The 14,681-nt window shown below is 42.2% G+C and overlaps 1 protein-coding gene across 1 annotated transcript; it reads right to left on the minus strand.

Moving 5' to 3' along the window:
• Window positions 1-14,211, minus strand: SERINC1 (serine incorporator 1). The gene is made up of 10 exons (XM_084827427.1): window positions 14,040-14,211; window positions 11,304-11,465; window positions 10,605-10,765; window positions 8,793-8,872; window positions 7,707-7,844; window positions 6,736-6,905; window positions 6,547-6,637; window positions 4,105-4,246; window positions 3,783-4,010; window positions 1-3,362 (listed from the first exon to the last, which is right to left on the minus strand). The coding sequence occupies exons 1-10, from the start codon at window positions 14,076-14,078 to the stop codon at window positions 3,224-3,226; spliced, it is 1,350 nt and encodes a 449-aa protein (XP_084683553.1). The 5' UTR covers window positions 14,079-14,211; the 3' UTR covers window positions 1-3,223.
• Between the last annotated feature and the right edge of the window lie 470 nt (window positions 14,212-14,681).

Raw genomic sequence — 14,681 nt, forward strand, 5'->3', positions numbered from 1 at the left:
CATCTTATAAGAATGTTTATTGATAGCTACAGCATACACACTGAAATGACTAAAGATTAAATCTACCTCCAAACTGCATTCATGTTTAACTTCATCAGCCTTTCAGTATATATTACAATGTGTGTTTTAAATAGATTTAAAAATATGTCAGCATTAATCAACAAGAATACAGAACAGACCTAATCATTCCCGGGTTTGCAGATTCAGGATTTTCCAGGTAGAAATCCACTGCCATCAATGGACATAAAGGACTAGCAGCAGTACTAAATTACAATGAAAGAATTGTGTAATAGTTTGGACAGAATAATCAATGATATCCTTGTAGAAGATTTTTAACTGAAAATAGAAATACATGTCAATGTATCCAGTAAAGTATTATTGGAAGGAGAGGCATAAACTTTCCTTGTCTTGCAAACTAAGCTAGGTAATACCCAATCAAGGAACATTGAGCTAGAATGATGTATAAAAGCATGTGGTTACTGCTTTCTCTCTTCCCCCCATCCCTCAAAACGGACACTAAACTACTGGTATCTGAAATCTTTTTTAGCATAGGATACACTAAGGTATAGTTATCAGCAGTGAAGGACACTAGCCCATTTCATGTTTCATTTCTTGCAACTAGCCCTAACGCTACCTTCAAGTGTTGATTAGTTAAAAAAAAAAAAGACTTGCTCTTAGTATGAAATGGATACAAAAACCCCCAATGTGAATTCTATAACATGCACTCTTAATAAGACTAATATTACACTGCATTCCACTTAAAAAAGCAAACCTGGTCAAAATGGGAGCTATTTTTCATGTCCAGAAAATCCATGCAAGTTTCTAACCATTTCAAGTTCACCCTTAAACAATGACTCCTGTTCATCTCCTTTTACTACCGAGACACATCTACAAGTACAGAAACTAGCCCCTTCTACAGAATGCAAGGGACTGTTTTCTTATGTACTCATAGCAGCCCATGACAGCTACATCAAGCTTTCAGTAGAAATATTCCATTGCTGGCTTTTTAAAAACAAACAAGATTTCATGGAAGTGGCTGCTGAATTACAGATACATTCATTCCCTCCTTATTAGGCCCACTCTTTGCTCTACTCTTTCATCAGCTAAGGCTCATTGTTAGATCTGAGATCTCTGTGCTCCTGTCAGTCAATGCATTGTTCATTCAACAAACCAGTTCCGAGATCCTGTAGTTCAGCTAAAGCTAACCAAGTGTTACACACCTCTGGCATTTGATTTTCGTTCAGCATCAAATTCTCCTAAACAACCATCCATACGTGCTTAAAACTGAGGTACTACAATAACCTCAAAGGCAAGCAGCCATCAACTGTCTCTCCTGCTCTCTTTCATAGCCCTAATTCCCTCACCTTTCCAGAGCACACATCACAATTGCAAATATGACATGAAATTTTTAGCACTCCTTGGAAGACCAAAGCGAATATTGTACGAACCGCACTATTAGAATTAATCTCTGCAATCAAGGCCAAGAAGATTGTCAAAGACAGCCCTAGCTTATTTCTAACATTCTTCATAGTAGCCATCTGATTAAAGCTGCAAATATTTGGCTTTTGAACCCTGGCCAATTTATATGCATTAAAAAAAATACTTTCCATTGTTTTAAAAAATTACCTTTTACTCAGCCAGCATTAGATCTAGGAAAACTCCAGTAGTAAGTAGTAGTGCTGAGCCAAATACTTGTGGGGTTCATTTTTTGCAGTGAAAGGTGACATTTCATGGCAAGCAATGCTCACTCAGAAAAACCAGTGCTCTCCTGGGGCGGAGGGATTACTTTTCACTGTAAAATTGAATTCTATCCCCCTTTCTGGGCAAAACAGTTTCTCAAAAGAAGGGAGGCAATGCCCAACAGATTAGTACCTTTAAAACTGGATGCTTGAGCTACATTAAGGAAAAGAATTCATAGCAATATGTGGGCCCCAATCCTCTCCTGCTCAGTTGATGAGAGTATAAGGATCACAGTGCATGTTCTGGCAGCACTACAGATAGCTTGATTTAAAGTAGCAGCTGTCTCCTAAGCGAGGCAAATAATTCTTACTGCATCTTCCACTGCCAATCTTAAAGGTAACTGAAATGGGGGGTAGTTTTGTTTGCAACTGTTCAGTGCAAGAAACCTCCCTGTTCTAGCTCAGCCCTACTACACAGGACTAACAAAGGCCAAAGTAGATAGAACTTCCAGCATTCTCTGTGTTTAAAAACACAGAAATGCTCCCATCAAGTAGAAAACAGCAGTGGGGGGTCCAATTTGAAAAGCACAAAAAGGACATATAGACCTGGTTTACACGTAGCAACAATCCATGGTTTAAACAACCCAGAGTTCACACCCTAACAATAAACCATGGGTTCTCTTTGTGGGTTGTTCGTGGTTAACAACCCATACTTAACCCAAAGTTCTGGGTTTGTATGCAATGACAACCCATTCAACACACACTAACATAAACCATAGTTCAGTTATGTCCAAACGCAGCCATAGATGAGTAGAACTGAATCCTCCTCTGCCCTATGTTTTACCTTTAGCCCCTCTGACTGCATGCTTCTCCCTCAGCCATAGACCCTTCCAGTATCAGAGCCCCAGCTGGACAAAAATAATTCGTGGAGAGAGGCGCTGTAGAGAGATACACACAGGATTTTGCATTCCTCACTTGCACACTGATTTTTGAAGCAAAAGGAGATATCCCACCTCCTCTACCAAACTGGGGAAGATCTGTGCTCAAAAATACAGTATCCAAAAGTGTCATTATGCTATAGCAAAGCTTCTACCACTTGCAGAAACCCCGTTTTCAACCTTGAACAAGCATCAAAGCCAGTATTTTGATTCTGCTTATGTAAGCCGTTGCACAAGCACTTTCACAACTCATTATGACTTCATCACACTAGGTGTTGCTTGTATAATTGTTGCACTAGCATTTGCGAAACTGCTAGTGGACTCTTGTACGTTTCCGGCTAGCATTATGGGGGATACAACCCATGGAACCACTGCCATCACATCTGGTTTGGCCCTGGATCTAGTAGTAATCATTATCAAGCTCAATTAGAAAACAGTCACTGAAATGGTAAAATAACATGATCTAAAAGTAATCATGCAGAATAAATATGGTAAACTGCACAGATAGTACACACATGCACACATATTTACAATTACATCTTAGTATGGAATACTGTTAGCTTCAAATAAGCAACAAAACAAAAGCCTTCAGATGAGATGTTCAGCTTAGTCAAATTCACGGTTTGTTAACACAAGTGGAGCCACCAGCGTCCACACGTACAGAACAATACCAATCCAGCTGGAAGATATCTTCACCCAGACAGATGGCCACTTACTGGTCATTGATGCAGAGGTGGGGTCAGGACTGAGAGAGAGAAAAACAGTTTACTGAATCATTTGTGGAACACGGTAACTTCATTTCTCCATAGATCATCATTTATGTTTTTTCTTTTTAAAAAAACAGCTAGCTTGCAGAAACTATCCCCACCTCATTTTCAGGTAACTTCTCTCTCCCTTCTGCCTCAGCCCCTGGTCCCAAGCCCACCTCATTCAAAGCCTTGGGAGAGGCTTTTGGGGGAAGGAGGGATGGGCAAGTCAGCTTCTGCCAGCCCCAGTCTGCACACTTTTCTCTGGACCCATCCTAGAGTCCATCACTTGCTTCCCCACTCCCAACTTTACATTTAGGTGATCTGCACTATCAGAGCCTAAAGCAACTCTAATCTGTCCACAAAATATGGCCTATACAAAAGTCACCCTTTCATAACTTCCTGTAAGATCTACATACCTGTACCAGTTGGTTAAAGTCATCATGATGTAAAGTGAAGCAAGAAAAAGCATGAAGTGAAAGAATGAATAACTGTAAGTAACTCCATCTTTCTCATTATCAACAGCACGGCCATCATCTCCATCATCAAGCGAACCTTCACTCCTAGGAAGTCCATCTTCTATCAAAGTTGACTCATCACTAGTTAGTGTCAGTTTATTTACCTGACTATTATTGGATGTCCGGATGCTGCAGATACAAAAGTGGGTAGTGCCATTAGATGTCCAATTTGGCTATTTTCTAACTGAAAACTTGTAAAAGGGTTTCCAAAAGTTCTGCTCACCTTGAGTAAAGAACACACAGTAAAAACAGAATGAGTCCTACAATTCCTTGGGCATCCCACCAGTGGACAAACTGGCCCTTGCTTGGAGTGCTTGTGGAATTATAGCCAATTATGCTCAGCAAGCTTGGATTGCACTGTCTGTCTAGATTGGCACCAACAGAAGAAATTGAAAGTCAGAATTTTCTAATCTACTCAAAGAAAATTTCTATTTCTCACTGAAGGTGAATCTGTAACTTGTAAACAAGATGATGCCTTATAAAATAGAAGCAACATTTAATGTAAATAATAAACACATACTATTAAAAAGCCATACTAGGTGCTAGTGTTTTACACACTTTAAAGTTGTAATTGTTGGGCCACTTTTGATAGAACTACCTCACTGCAATCAGGCACAGCTAGGGCCTTTCTATACAAAGATCCTTTAATATAGAAGTAACCATGCTTGTGCACAGCACTGTAGTAGCATTACCCATACCTGTAATGGAACAGGGCTGGGTTAGTTTTATACTGTGCAGCGACAAGAGAGCGGGTATTCACTCAAGTCCTTTAGGTCAGGTGTACACAATCTCAGAGAAGGATGGGGACAGAGAAAAGGAAGATTGTAATTGCAGGACATTCAAAATGACAAGGATATACAGAGCAGGGACCTAACTGTTGGCTGCCTATAATAAGAGCTCCCCCTCAGGGAGGGGCCATCATGGTAGAACACATGCTTTGCCTGCAGGTCTCAGGTTCAATCCCTGGCATCTCCAGGAAGGGCTAAGGAAAGGATCCTGCCTGAAACCCTGGAGAACCACTGCCAGTCAGTGTCATTTATACTGGGCTAGGTGGACCAATGGTCCGAATCAATGTAAGGCAGCTTCCTATGTTCCTAATACCAGAGCAAATCCTTGGAATTTAGCAGTAAAACTCTGAATTTTCTGACATTTGTCTCTGGCCTCCTAAAACAGAGGATTATGGTGAATGCCAATATTCTGCCTTTGGCTAACCCACATAACTGTTGGGCTATGACACAACATGTTATAAATAACTGAGATACAGAAGAACTACAACTGAAATTATTCTTTAAATTGTAGTGGGTTATACCACCCCTCCCCCACATCTTCCTGTGAGGGGTCCTAATTGCTACTGGCCTCTCACACAAGACTGAATGTGGCTTGTACCACTAAGTCCAGCAAGAAGTTCTGAAGCTTGTTAGACAATAGAAAATAATCCACAGTGGGAAGCAGGATTCTGTACCAATGACTTGATCTCCTTCCCCACAAGGAAAAAGAACTTATTTCCCTTTTGAAAGGAGGGGAAAGTGTGTCTCAGAATTAGCTTTGGCCATTATTGTTGTTAACAAACTGCTGGGGTGGATATATCCTACACAAAGTCTTTTGTTTACCCAGGCTGCAATCCCATATACACACTCAATCAGGGCCTTACTTCTGAGTAGATATGCATAGGATTGCGCTGCAGGAATAATTTAGATAACCACAGATTCTTTGTAATGATCAAGTATGGCATCTGACCCATGACTTAGCATTGTTATATTTACTTGAATAAGTCTTATTTTTGTTTAACTATCATTTGCCTCTTCCTTGAAGCTTTGACTAAACTATAAAAACATCATCTGGTGAAACACATTATGTTTGATATAACAGGGTAGAATAAAGGGGTGAGCTGAAACAAGGGACGTCAGAGAATTCCGCCACGGATCTCGGTGAGGCCGAATACCAGTGCATTCGGCCCCCCGAAAACCGTGGTGGAACGAAGCTCCCCACCCCCCCACCCCGCGAAAGGCGTGCAAAACGGGACACTTACCTGGTGCCATTCGTGCGGCTCTGCAAATGGCGGCCGCATCTGCAGCCACCATTTGCTTCTTCATTATTGCCATGATAGGCTACGTAAATAATTACGTAGCCTATCACAGCTAACGCAGGGATGCCATTTGTGCCGTAGCCGCTGCCATTTGCATTCCCTTTTTTTTGCCGTGATAGGCTACATAAATATATACGTAGCCTATCACAGCAAAATACAGGGACAGAAATGGCGGCAGCTATGGCGGCCACCATTTGCGACCCTGTGCAGCCCAGCGGCCGGATGTCCGGCTGCAGGCGGCCCTGGCTGGTGGCTCCGCAGAGTTGCTGCGGAGCGGAGCCGGCCGGGGAGAATTTTGGGGGGAGGGACAGAGCACCTCCCCCCCACCGCAATTGTCACCCTTAGGTGACTTTCGTACATCCCTAGCTGAAACCCATCTCTAAAAAAACAAGAATGATGTGCCAGCTAACTCCAGCTAACTTCTACAGTGAAATCTGGGTGGGCTAATCTTTCTGATAAAACTTCAACATTACCACAACATAGGCCTGAAAGCAATAAGCAAAGGAGTACTGCTCAAGCCATTTCTGGATCATAATATTCCATATGTAATACCTTTACAAGATTATGAAATTCTCTTACCTGGCTCATTGGTCATTGCAGCCCAGGTGAGATACATTGTATAAACTGTGATCACAGATGACTGCAACAACCCAGATCTTGGTTGCGATTCCTACATGCAGAGACAGCAAAATAAAATAGGAATTTGATGAAATAGTTCAAATCTTTGCCAGATTTTCAAGCAAATATTCACTAAGTGTAACTTCGTACCTGAATTTTAGGCAAAATTGACATTACAGACGCTCCAATACACAGCAACATATTGACACTGATGAATGCCTTATTTTCAGAACAGCCTTCTGGATTAGTATAATAAACAAAAAACAGGACAACTGCCACCAGAGACAGAAGATAGTTTAATGCTGTGGCAGACAGCAATGCTGTGAAGAAGCAAACAAAAGCAGATCAAGGTTTTATTAGCACCTTTGAAACAGTGTGCAGCTTTACTAGTGTGCAGCTTAAAAAAAACTAATTAAATCATAAAAGAGGCCAATCTATGAATGGTAGGAAGATAACCAGCCAATTGCCTCTAAAAATCTGGCAAAGGGGCACAGTTCTCCATGGGTAGCATACACACTACTAAATGGGCATGCATAACATCTAGATGCACACAATGGGAAACCCTACACTGAGCAGCCCTCATGCACAAGTAATGTTCCTGCATTGTTAGGGGCAGAATGCACCCCCAACTTCAGCAAGTTAGTACTGTGAAAGCCAGTTTTCTCCTAGTAATCACTGGTGGTGGGGAATGTAAGTATTTGGACGCATTTCTTCCCTCCCCTGTGCAAGCAGTATCAACATGATGCTTCTGAAAATGCCAATCCCCTGCTAATTCCCCCTGCCAGCAACTAGGGTGTGAGAACCAGTGTGGTGCAGTGGCTAGAGTGTTGGACTGGGAGTCGGGAAATCCAGGTTCTAGTCCCCACTCAGCCATGGAAGCTCACTGGGTAACTTTGGGCCAGTCACAGACTCTCAGCCCAACCTACCTCACAGGGTTGTTGTAGTGAGGATAAAATGGAGAGGAGGGGGAGGAGGATTCTGTATACTGCCTTGGGTTTCTTAAGGAGGAAAAAAGAGGAATATAAATTTAATAAATAAAATAAAGCAATAGCACAGTGTTTGGGGCTCATCGTTCCTACAACTGAAATCAGAGCATCACACATCTCAATCACACTGCATACCTGCATACCAGCATCTTGAGTTTCCTTCCTCCATTTTTTCAACCCAGGATTCATTCCAAGAGTGGGCAAAATCAATAAGTAAAACCAGCTGGATAAGAATGAAGCAGAAAGCACCAGCCATGCCTACATAGAACCATACTAAGAAAAATAACAGATAACATATTAATTTTACGTAAAGAAATTGGTTTCTAAGGGTTCAACTTTTTATTACTGACATAGTCAGAGCCATCAGTGTTCCTTTTGCCCTAAAGAACTTAATAGGACAAAACAGACAAGTCCATGCCCCAGAGAGCTTAGAATCTACAACCAAAAATGGAGAAAACACAGAAAAGGGAAGGGGAGACATGGGTAAATACAATTGCTTATACTTAAGAGGATTCTCTGGGAATGAGAATTAGGCGGTTACACCAAAGGTCTATTGACTTCCTCCAGCATGACAACTCACAACATACAGCACTGCAAGTCACAATAGCCAACTGTGTCTTAATTTACCTGCGGGGCCTGTTGCATTGTGCTGGGTGCACAATTTTTCCATGGCACCCATGGGAACCCAGCTTGCTGTAGCTTGTTGCAAACCTAGGCAGCAGGGGTTGTTTGAGGTTTAGACAATGCTCAAATAAAGCTAAAACAAGCCATGAATTACTTGAGCATTGTCTAGCCCTCAAACAACCCCTGCCACCTGGATTTGCACGACACAAGACACAGCAAGCTGTGCAAAAATGGCACCCATGGGCACCTGGGCACGATGTGAAGCCCCCACAGGTAAATTAAGATACGTGGGCTGTTGTGTCATGCAAACCAGGTCAAAGAGTGACTAGATAAGATTTCAGTACAGTGGAATAAAGGTACTGGAAATGGTTTCTGTTCGAAATATAAGGATGCAACTCTATGCATCTTCACCCGCTTTTGCACCTCTGAAATAGAAGAGTGGAATCCTATGCACATTTCAACAGAGAAAAGTCCTACAATTCCCAGCCAGCCACTGCTGAGGAATGCTGGGAGAGTAGGACTTTTTCTGTTGAAATATGCATAGGATTGCACCATAAATTACTTTTGCATCTTAAATGACTTTTAATGCAATCTTACCTGTTGTAAAGGGTCCCTCTGGAATGAAAAATGCTCCGACTGTAATTGCAACTGCTATGACAAATTTAAAGAACCAGAATCTGGGGGGGGAAATGAGCACAGCACCATCAAAGTCAGGGTAATGCCAATATTTAAAATGTATAAATTTATAAATATTCAAGATAATAATTGTACATCATCTTCATTACTTGAAGCAAATCAGTGATGCGGGGTTTCTGGAAAATTTTGAACTGGAAAATTTTCTGGGAAATTAGCTAATTTGCATAGGGTCATTTGCATTGGAAAATTTTCAGTCTGCATTGGAAAATCATTGAAGAGTGATCTAATGTAGCATGTTTATAAAATACAAGTAAATAAACAACAAAGCTAAAAAAGTACTCCATGTTCTTTTTTTTGTCCCAATAAACCACAAGTATTTGATCTGAAATATTTGAGGGAAAAAACTAAACCTCATGCAATGTGATTTAAATCTTATACAGTGTAGAATTTTTATTGGGATACTTGTAAAATTTTAAAGACAATAGCATGTACTTCCCATACATTGTTAAAATGTAAGAAAGAAACAAAAGTACTCAAAACTGCTGATACACTAATTCAGCATTCCCCAACCTGGTGCCCTCCAGGGGTGTTGGACTAGAATGCCTAGCATCCTTCAGTCAGTATGGCTGGCTGGGAATGTTGGGAGTTGTAGTTTAACACCTCTGGAGGGCACCAGATTGGGGAAGGCTGCACTAATTAATTCTAGCAACCCCAAGAAGTGCGCATGATATGCTGACAACCGGTCATCTATTTCAATGGAGTTCAGCAATCTTGTACTAAGGTTGTTTTGCTGTCAGTTTTGTTGTCACTACTGACAGACCTATGTTCACATTATGTTGCAACGCATGATGCATTTGTGAAGAAATAATTTTTGTGTGTGCAACTCCTATCAATTTTAATTGAGAACTCTGAATTCTAGTTTTTTGAGACAAAAAAATCACAACCATGCCAGCAACGTAACTTACACTACATAGGACTGGGTTGCTGGGGAAACTACCCAGCACTGACCTCCTTTCCCTTCCAAGTATAGGCTGTTGGACTGCAACTCCCATTATCCCTCACCAGTGGCTATACCAGCTAGGGCTGATGAGAACTGCAGTCCAACAACACCTGGAGGGCCACATGTTCCCCATCCCTGCCTCAGAGACTGACTTCTCAGACAGGTCTTGCTCTGGGTATCTGTAGCCATGGAGTAGAAATCTCCAGTGCCCCCCACCCCCACACTAGCTTCTTAACCTGTTACCTGGCCAAGCAGAAACAATGCAGTTAGCAGGTTCTTACTGGAGGCGGTGCCCTATGCCAGGATGCATTGTGTCCAAGCAGCAGCCTCCTCCCTCACCAGAAGTGCAGCACTTGCTTTGCTTCAATTCATCCTCGACCCTGGCCTCTTGAACATTAGTAGAGAAGGTGGTTCAGGGACTGCATAGCTGATAGGGCTCCTTAGCCATACCTGGGCACTAACAGCTGCCCAACATTGCTAGTTCTAATGGTAACTATATTCCAAAAGCGTGAGTATCTTCCAGAAGTGGTGTCAAATAATTTCATTTGGGCCAGCTTTCAGTAGTCAGAATTAGTATGTTAAGACTCGAGCTTGTTGAAGTATTTTGCAAAGTGTTTATCTGTTTGGCACTTATGTTGTTTCTTTATTGTTTACATTTGTGTTGGTCCTGAATGTACTGTAACCTTCTAGTTGACAAGGATTTCCTTTTCTCCAGATCTATTCATAAAGATAAGAGCGTATAGCAACATATTATACAATTATTTTCTTCTTACCCATTGTGGACTGCCGCCCTTGGATCACTGCTGCTCTTTACCTTGATCATCAATAAGGAGAACAGGAGGAAGAACATGGCCATACCAAAGCACACCCTATACACTGCTTTATACCCTACTAGAACATCACAGTTTACATGGCCATCACAAAACCCAGGAATCTGCAACAAACAGTACAAAAGGGATTAATGAAGAATCCACATTTTGTGTTTTGTTATGTCTACTACTTGAAATTTGGGCAGACTAGGATCCTCTCAAGTCCATAAATAAGCCCAGCAAATGTTAAGATATTAAAACAGCACATAAAATATAGCCCCTTGCTGTTCTGAAAGCCACACACACATATATATATATATATATAAACCTAACACAAACCACGTGCGTCCATTCCTGATCTGAAAGAGCTAGCTAGCTGCAATATGGGAAGAAGGCAAAGTTTTACTGGCAATCATTATACTAATTATTAAAAGAGTAAAATGAAAAGCAGTCATAATCAAAGATCTGGCTCATCTGTACATATACAGACATAAACAACATTCTAGAATTTTCCCAAATGGAGGGATGAATAATATATATGAAGAAGCTCTAGTCTAGAGAAAGGAAATGATTCTCCAGAAGAGATAAGAAACTGCCAAGAAACCCCAAACAGAACTTGTTGTCACATCAATTCTAATATACTTGTGTCAAGAATAAACTGACCTTCTTTAGTTGTTCTTCCATTCCTGGCATTAGCATCACACATGCAACGCTCACTCCAAGAAGTAAGAAGAATGCATATATCAGCCTTGTTATGGTGGAGTTATTTCCACTGGGGCAGCATCGACATAACAGGCATGGAGCACTGCCACACAAACATGGTATCTGGTGAAATGAAGAGCAGGGAAAAGGAGTTTGCGAATGAGATCAAGGACAACGCTTCGTTAAATGTTTGCTTATCTACTGATTCCAGTAGCACAATATTTGAGGATCACATCCCCATCAATTAAATACCTTTTGTGATTGCACATCCTATGCTATTTCATTCTGTCTGGCTACTACTTCAAGGGATGGAGTTTCTGTACTAAAATATATATGCTCTTCTGAATAAGAGCTTACTAGGCTCCTGATTCAGTGCTATAACATTATATCAGAAGCACGGAACAGGTCCTCTAACAAAACAGAGATGATGTTGCAATACTACTCCTCAAGTGACTCAGTACTTACCCTCATGTACAGCGAGGAAAGCAACAAACTATTTATAAAAAGTTATTAATCATTTTCCTCACTGCAAGTAGTGCTCAAAGTGATATACAACACCACAGCCAACAAAAAAGCTGCAACACTAGCACTGTGTGGCTTCCAGTTTGGGGTACATATGTCCTTATGTTATGCCTGTTTTCAAGGATACAACCTGAATTGCAAACATTACTTTTGTATCTGCAGAATTAGAGAGTGCCTTGGGGAAAGAGAGAGAAAGAAACTTGCAGCTAAACCCTAAACATGTTCCATCTGTCATAACCTCAACTTTAGCTGAAGTAGTCCCAACTGCAATCCTAGTATATAAGAGCACACATTAACTTTTTATTCCATAATTCCACTACTGAATACAGACTACAGTAAAACATATACATACATATTTGGCAGACACATTTGAGAGGTTTTTCAGCCCGAGACAAGCTCTCACCCTAATTGAGCAGTATTTCAGATTTCAGCAAGACTGAAATGTTAGCATCAGCAAAAACTTAAGCAACATTCTATTATGTTTCCCAGTCTGATTGTTTTATCTTCCCACAGCACGAACTTATCCCACAAAGCAAGAAGTCTTTTAATACTTACTTCACTCTAGCCATACAATGAACTGATTTTTCACTATTGCTCAACATACTTTTAAATCTTTTTTTCTCCCAGAAGACCACATTTACTCAATCTTGATCTGGCTCTTAGACATATGGATGACACTACTTTAACGCAGGGGTTGTCAAAAAGAGGCAGAAACCAGACTGACTTTGCTCCTCATTATCAAGCAGCCCATGGATCCACAGAGAATGGTGACTTTGCATAAATCAATTAATAGGGTTATAGGATTGGGGTTGGGCTGGATGACCTCTTAGGATCCCTTTCAATCCTGTGATTGCATAAGGAGCTTAAGAAATAAAACCCAGTTTGGCCAGGTCCACAATGGGATATCCCCTACATTAGGGAGATTCACTTATTGTTACCTAGCAGATACCCCCTCTGTTAAGGAGATTAGTTGGCCCTCTATTACGCAATAGCCCACAATGATTAGGATATGGCCTGAAGGGGAGAGCTATTTTGGAGAAGAGTGCATGTCTTTCTTCACTCACCTTCCCTTCCCCTGACTGGAGATGAAGTCACTAACGTGTGTGTTCGGGTGTAAAAACTTAAAAGTAACCTAGAAAAGAGTCAGAGGGCTAAGGTTTTGGGGAGCCCCAGACGTATCTTTGAGCTATTGCCTATTCCCCTCAAAATGTGGTGTGGAAAAAATGAACTTTCAGATATTTGTCAGAGTACCTCCACCTGAATATTTGTAAATAAACTCAAATATTACAAAATGCTATAAACCTCCAGCAACCACCATCCAAAGAAAACCAAACCATGCACCACATCCCTGAAACTTCTCTCTGCTCAGAGAATTGGTACATGCATGACATTATTACCCCCACCTGCAGTATAAGATGGTACAAACTTTTGCCAGATATCTTGGAATAAGAAATGAACCTGCAAAAAAAAAAAAATCTGAGGCGATGCACCTCTGCTGAAAACAGCTTTCACATCATAACGTTAGAGCCCCTTTAGTTTTGCCCCTGCAACATTAGAAAATGTCACGTTTGAGCTTTTGGGAAGCTATCCATGCAGATAAGAGTAGAAAAAAAATAACAGAAGAAGCCTGTGGTCCAAGAATCTGATGAGATCACAAAAAGTGCAGCCAAATGCCACATATTTTTTCACTGGAAAAGCAAAGAAGGCGAACTGACCGATGTTATGGGGCTGAACTGAAAAGGGGCCAGCTTCATCAATCCATTCTTTTTCATTACTAATAAGGGTTTATTTTTGCTTTATTGCAATATTTTTATTGCATCTGCAACGTTAAGAGCCCTAATTAGGGTTTGTAAGGAGGGAATAAATGCAATGCAGAACGATCAGGAACTGCCTACCAGGATGTGGGGCGATAGATAGCGGGGGAGGGGGGAACGAAGTCAGAGATTTTTTAAATGTTATTTAAACAAAGAACGGGACTCTCCACAGCCGGGGGGGGGGGGGGGCGGAGCGGACTGCCTTGTAGCACGAAAAGAACAGGGCGCAGCCAAAGAGCCCCTCAGTGCGCCTGCGCCTCTGAAGGTACTTCTGCTTCCAGTCACCGCTCCCCCCCCCCCCCGCGACGGGCCCCTGAGGGAAAGAGACGAAACAGGAGGTGTCGCGAATCCGCCACATTACCCAGCTCGCCATGGAGCAGAGGCCCAGGACTGCCCCCATCTCGCTCCTCACAGGACGGCGAGCTGCGCGGCGGCCCTTGAAAGACGGAGACGGCGACGCGGAGCAGCCGACGCTTGTTTACTCCCCAGCCCGCCTCACTCGCAGCCGCGAGCGTTGACAGCAATTGCGCGTCACTTCCGGGTTGACGGAGGAAATAGCGTCACTACCGCCAAACTTCGAGCTTCCGGCTGGTTTGTAGACCATATATAGGCGCATCCTCGCCGTGGGGGAAGCGAGAGCCGCCCATAGAAAGGTGGAGAACGCCGGGGTAGCAGCGCAGTTGATGAGGCGCCAGGCAGCATGTCCTCCCCCTAAACAAAAAAAAGCTAGCAGTAAAGAGGAGTTCATGTTCTAATTATGTAGTGGCTTAGTGGTTAAGACGCTGAACTGTAGACCGGGAGGTCGGCAGGTCAGCAGTTCGAGACCCTGGTGCCGCGTGACGGAGTGAGCTCCCGTCTTCAGTCCCAGCTCCTGCCAACCTAGCAGTTCGAAAGCAAGAAATTGCAAGTAGATAAATAGGTACCGCCTCGGCGGGAAAGGTAACAGCGTTCCGTGCACCTCGGTGTTCAGTCATGCCGGCCACATGACCACGGAAGCATCTTG

Source organism: Heloderma suspectum, chromosome 1, assembly GCF_057233095.1.
Source record: "Heloderma suspectum isolate Gila_16-S chromosome 1, 16-S_ref, whole genome shotgun sequence".
In the NCBI taxonomy this organism is placed as follows: domain Eukaryota; kingdom Metazoa; phylum Chordata; class Lepidosauria; order Squamata; family Helodermatidae; genus Heloderma; species Heloderma suspectum.

Excerpts from the sequence above, each read along its gene's own strand:
- SERINC1 (XM_084827427.1), bottom strand. The coding sequence starts at position 14,078 with ATGGGGGCAGTCCTGGGCCTCTGCTCCATGGCGAGCTGG. Across the intron at positions 8,873-10,604 it reads AGGGCGGCAGTCCACAATGG|ATTCTGGTTCTTTAAATTTG; the intron begins GTAAGAAGAAAA and ends TTCCCCCCCCAG. Across the intron at positions 3,363-3,782 it reads ACTTTAACCAACTGGTACAG|TCCTGACCCCACCTCTGCAT; the intron begins GTATGTAGATCT and ends TCTCTCTCTCAG.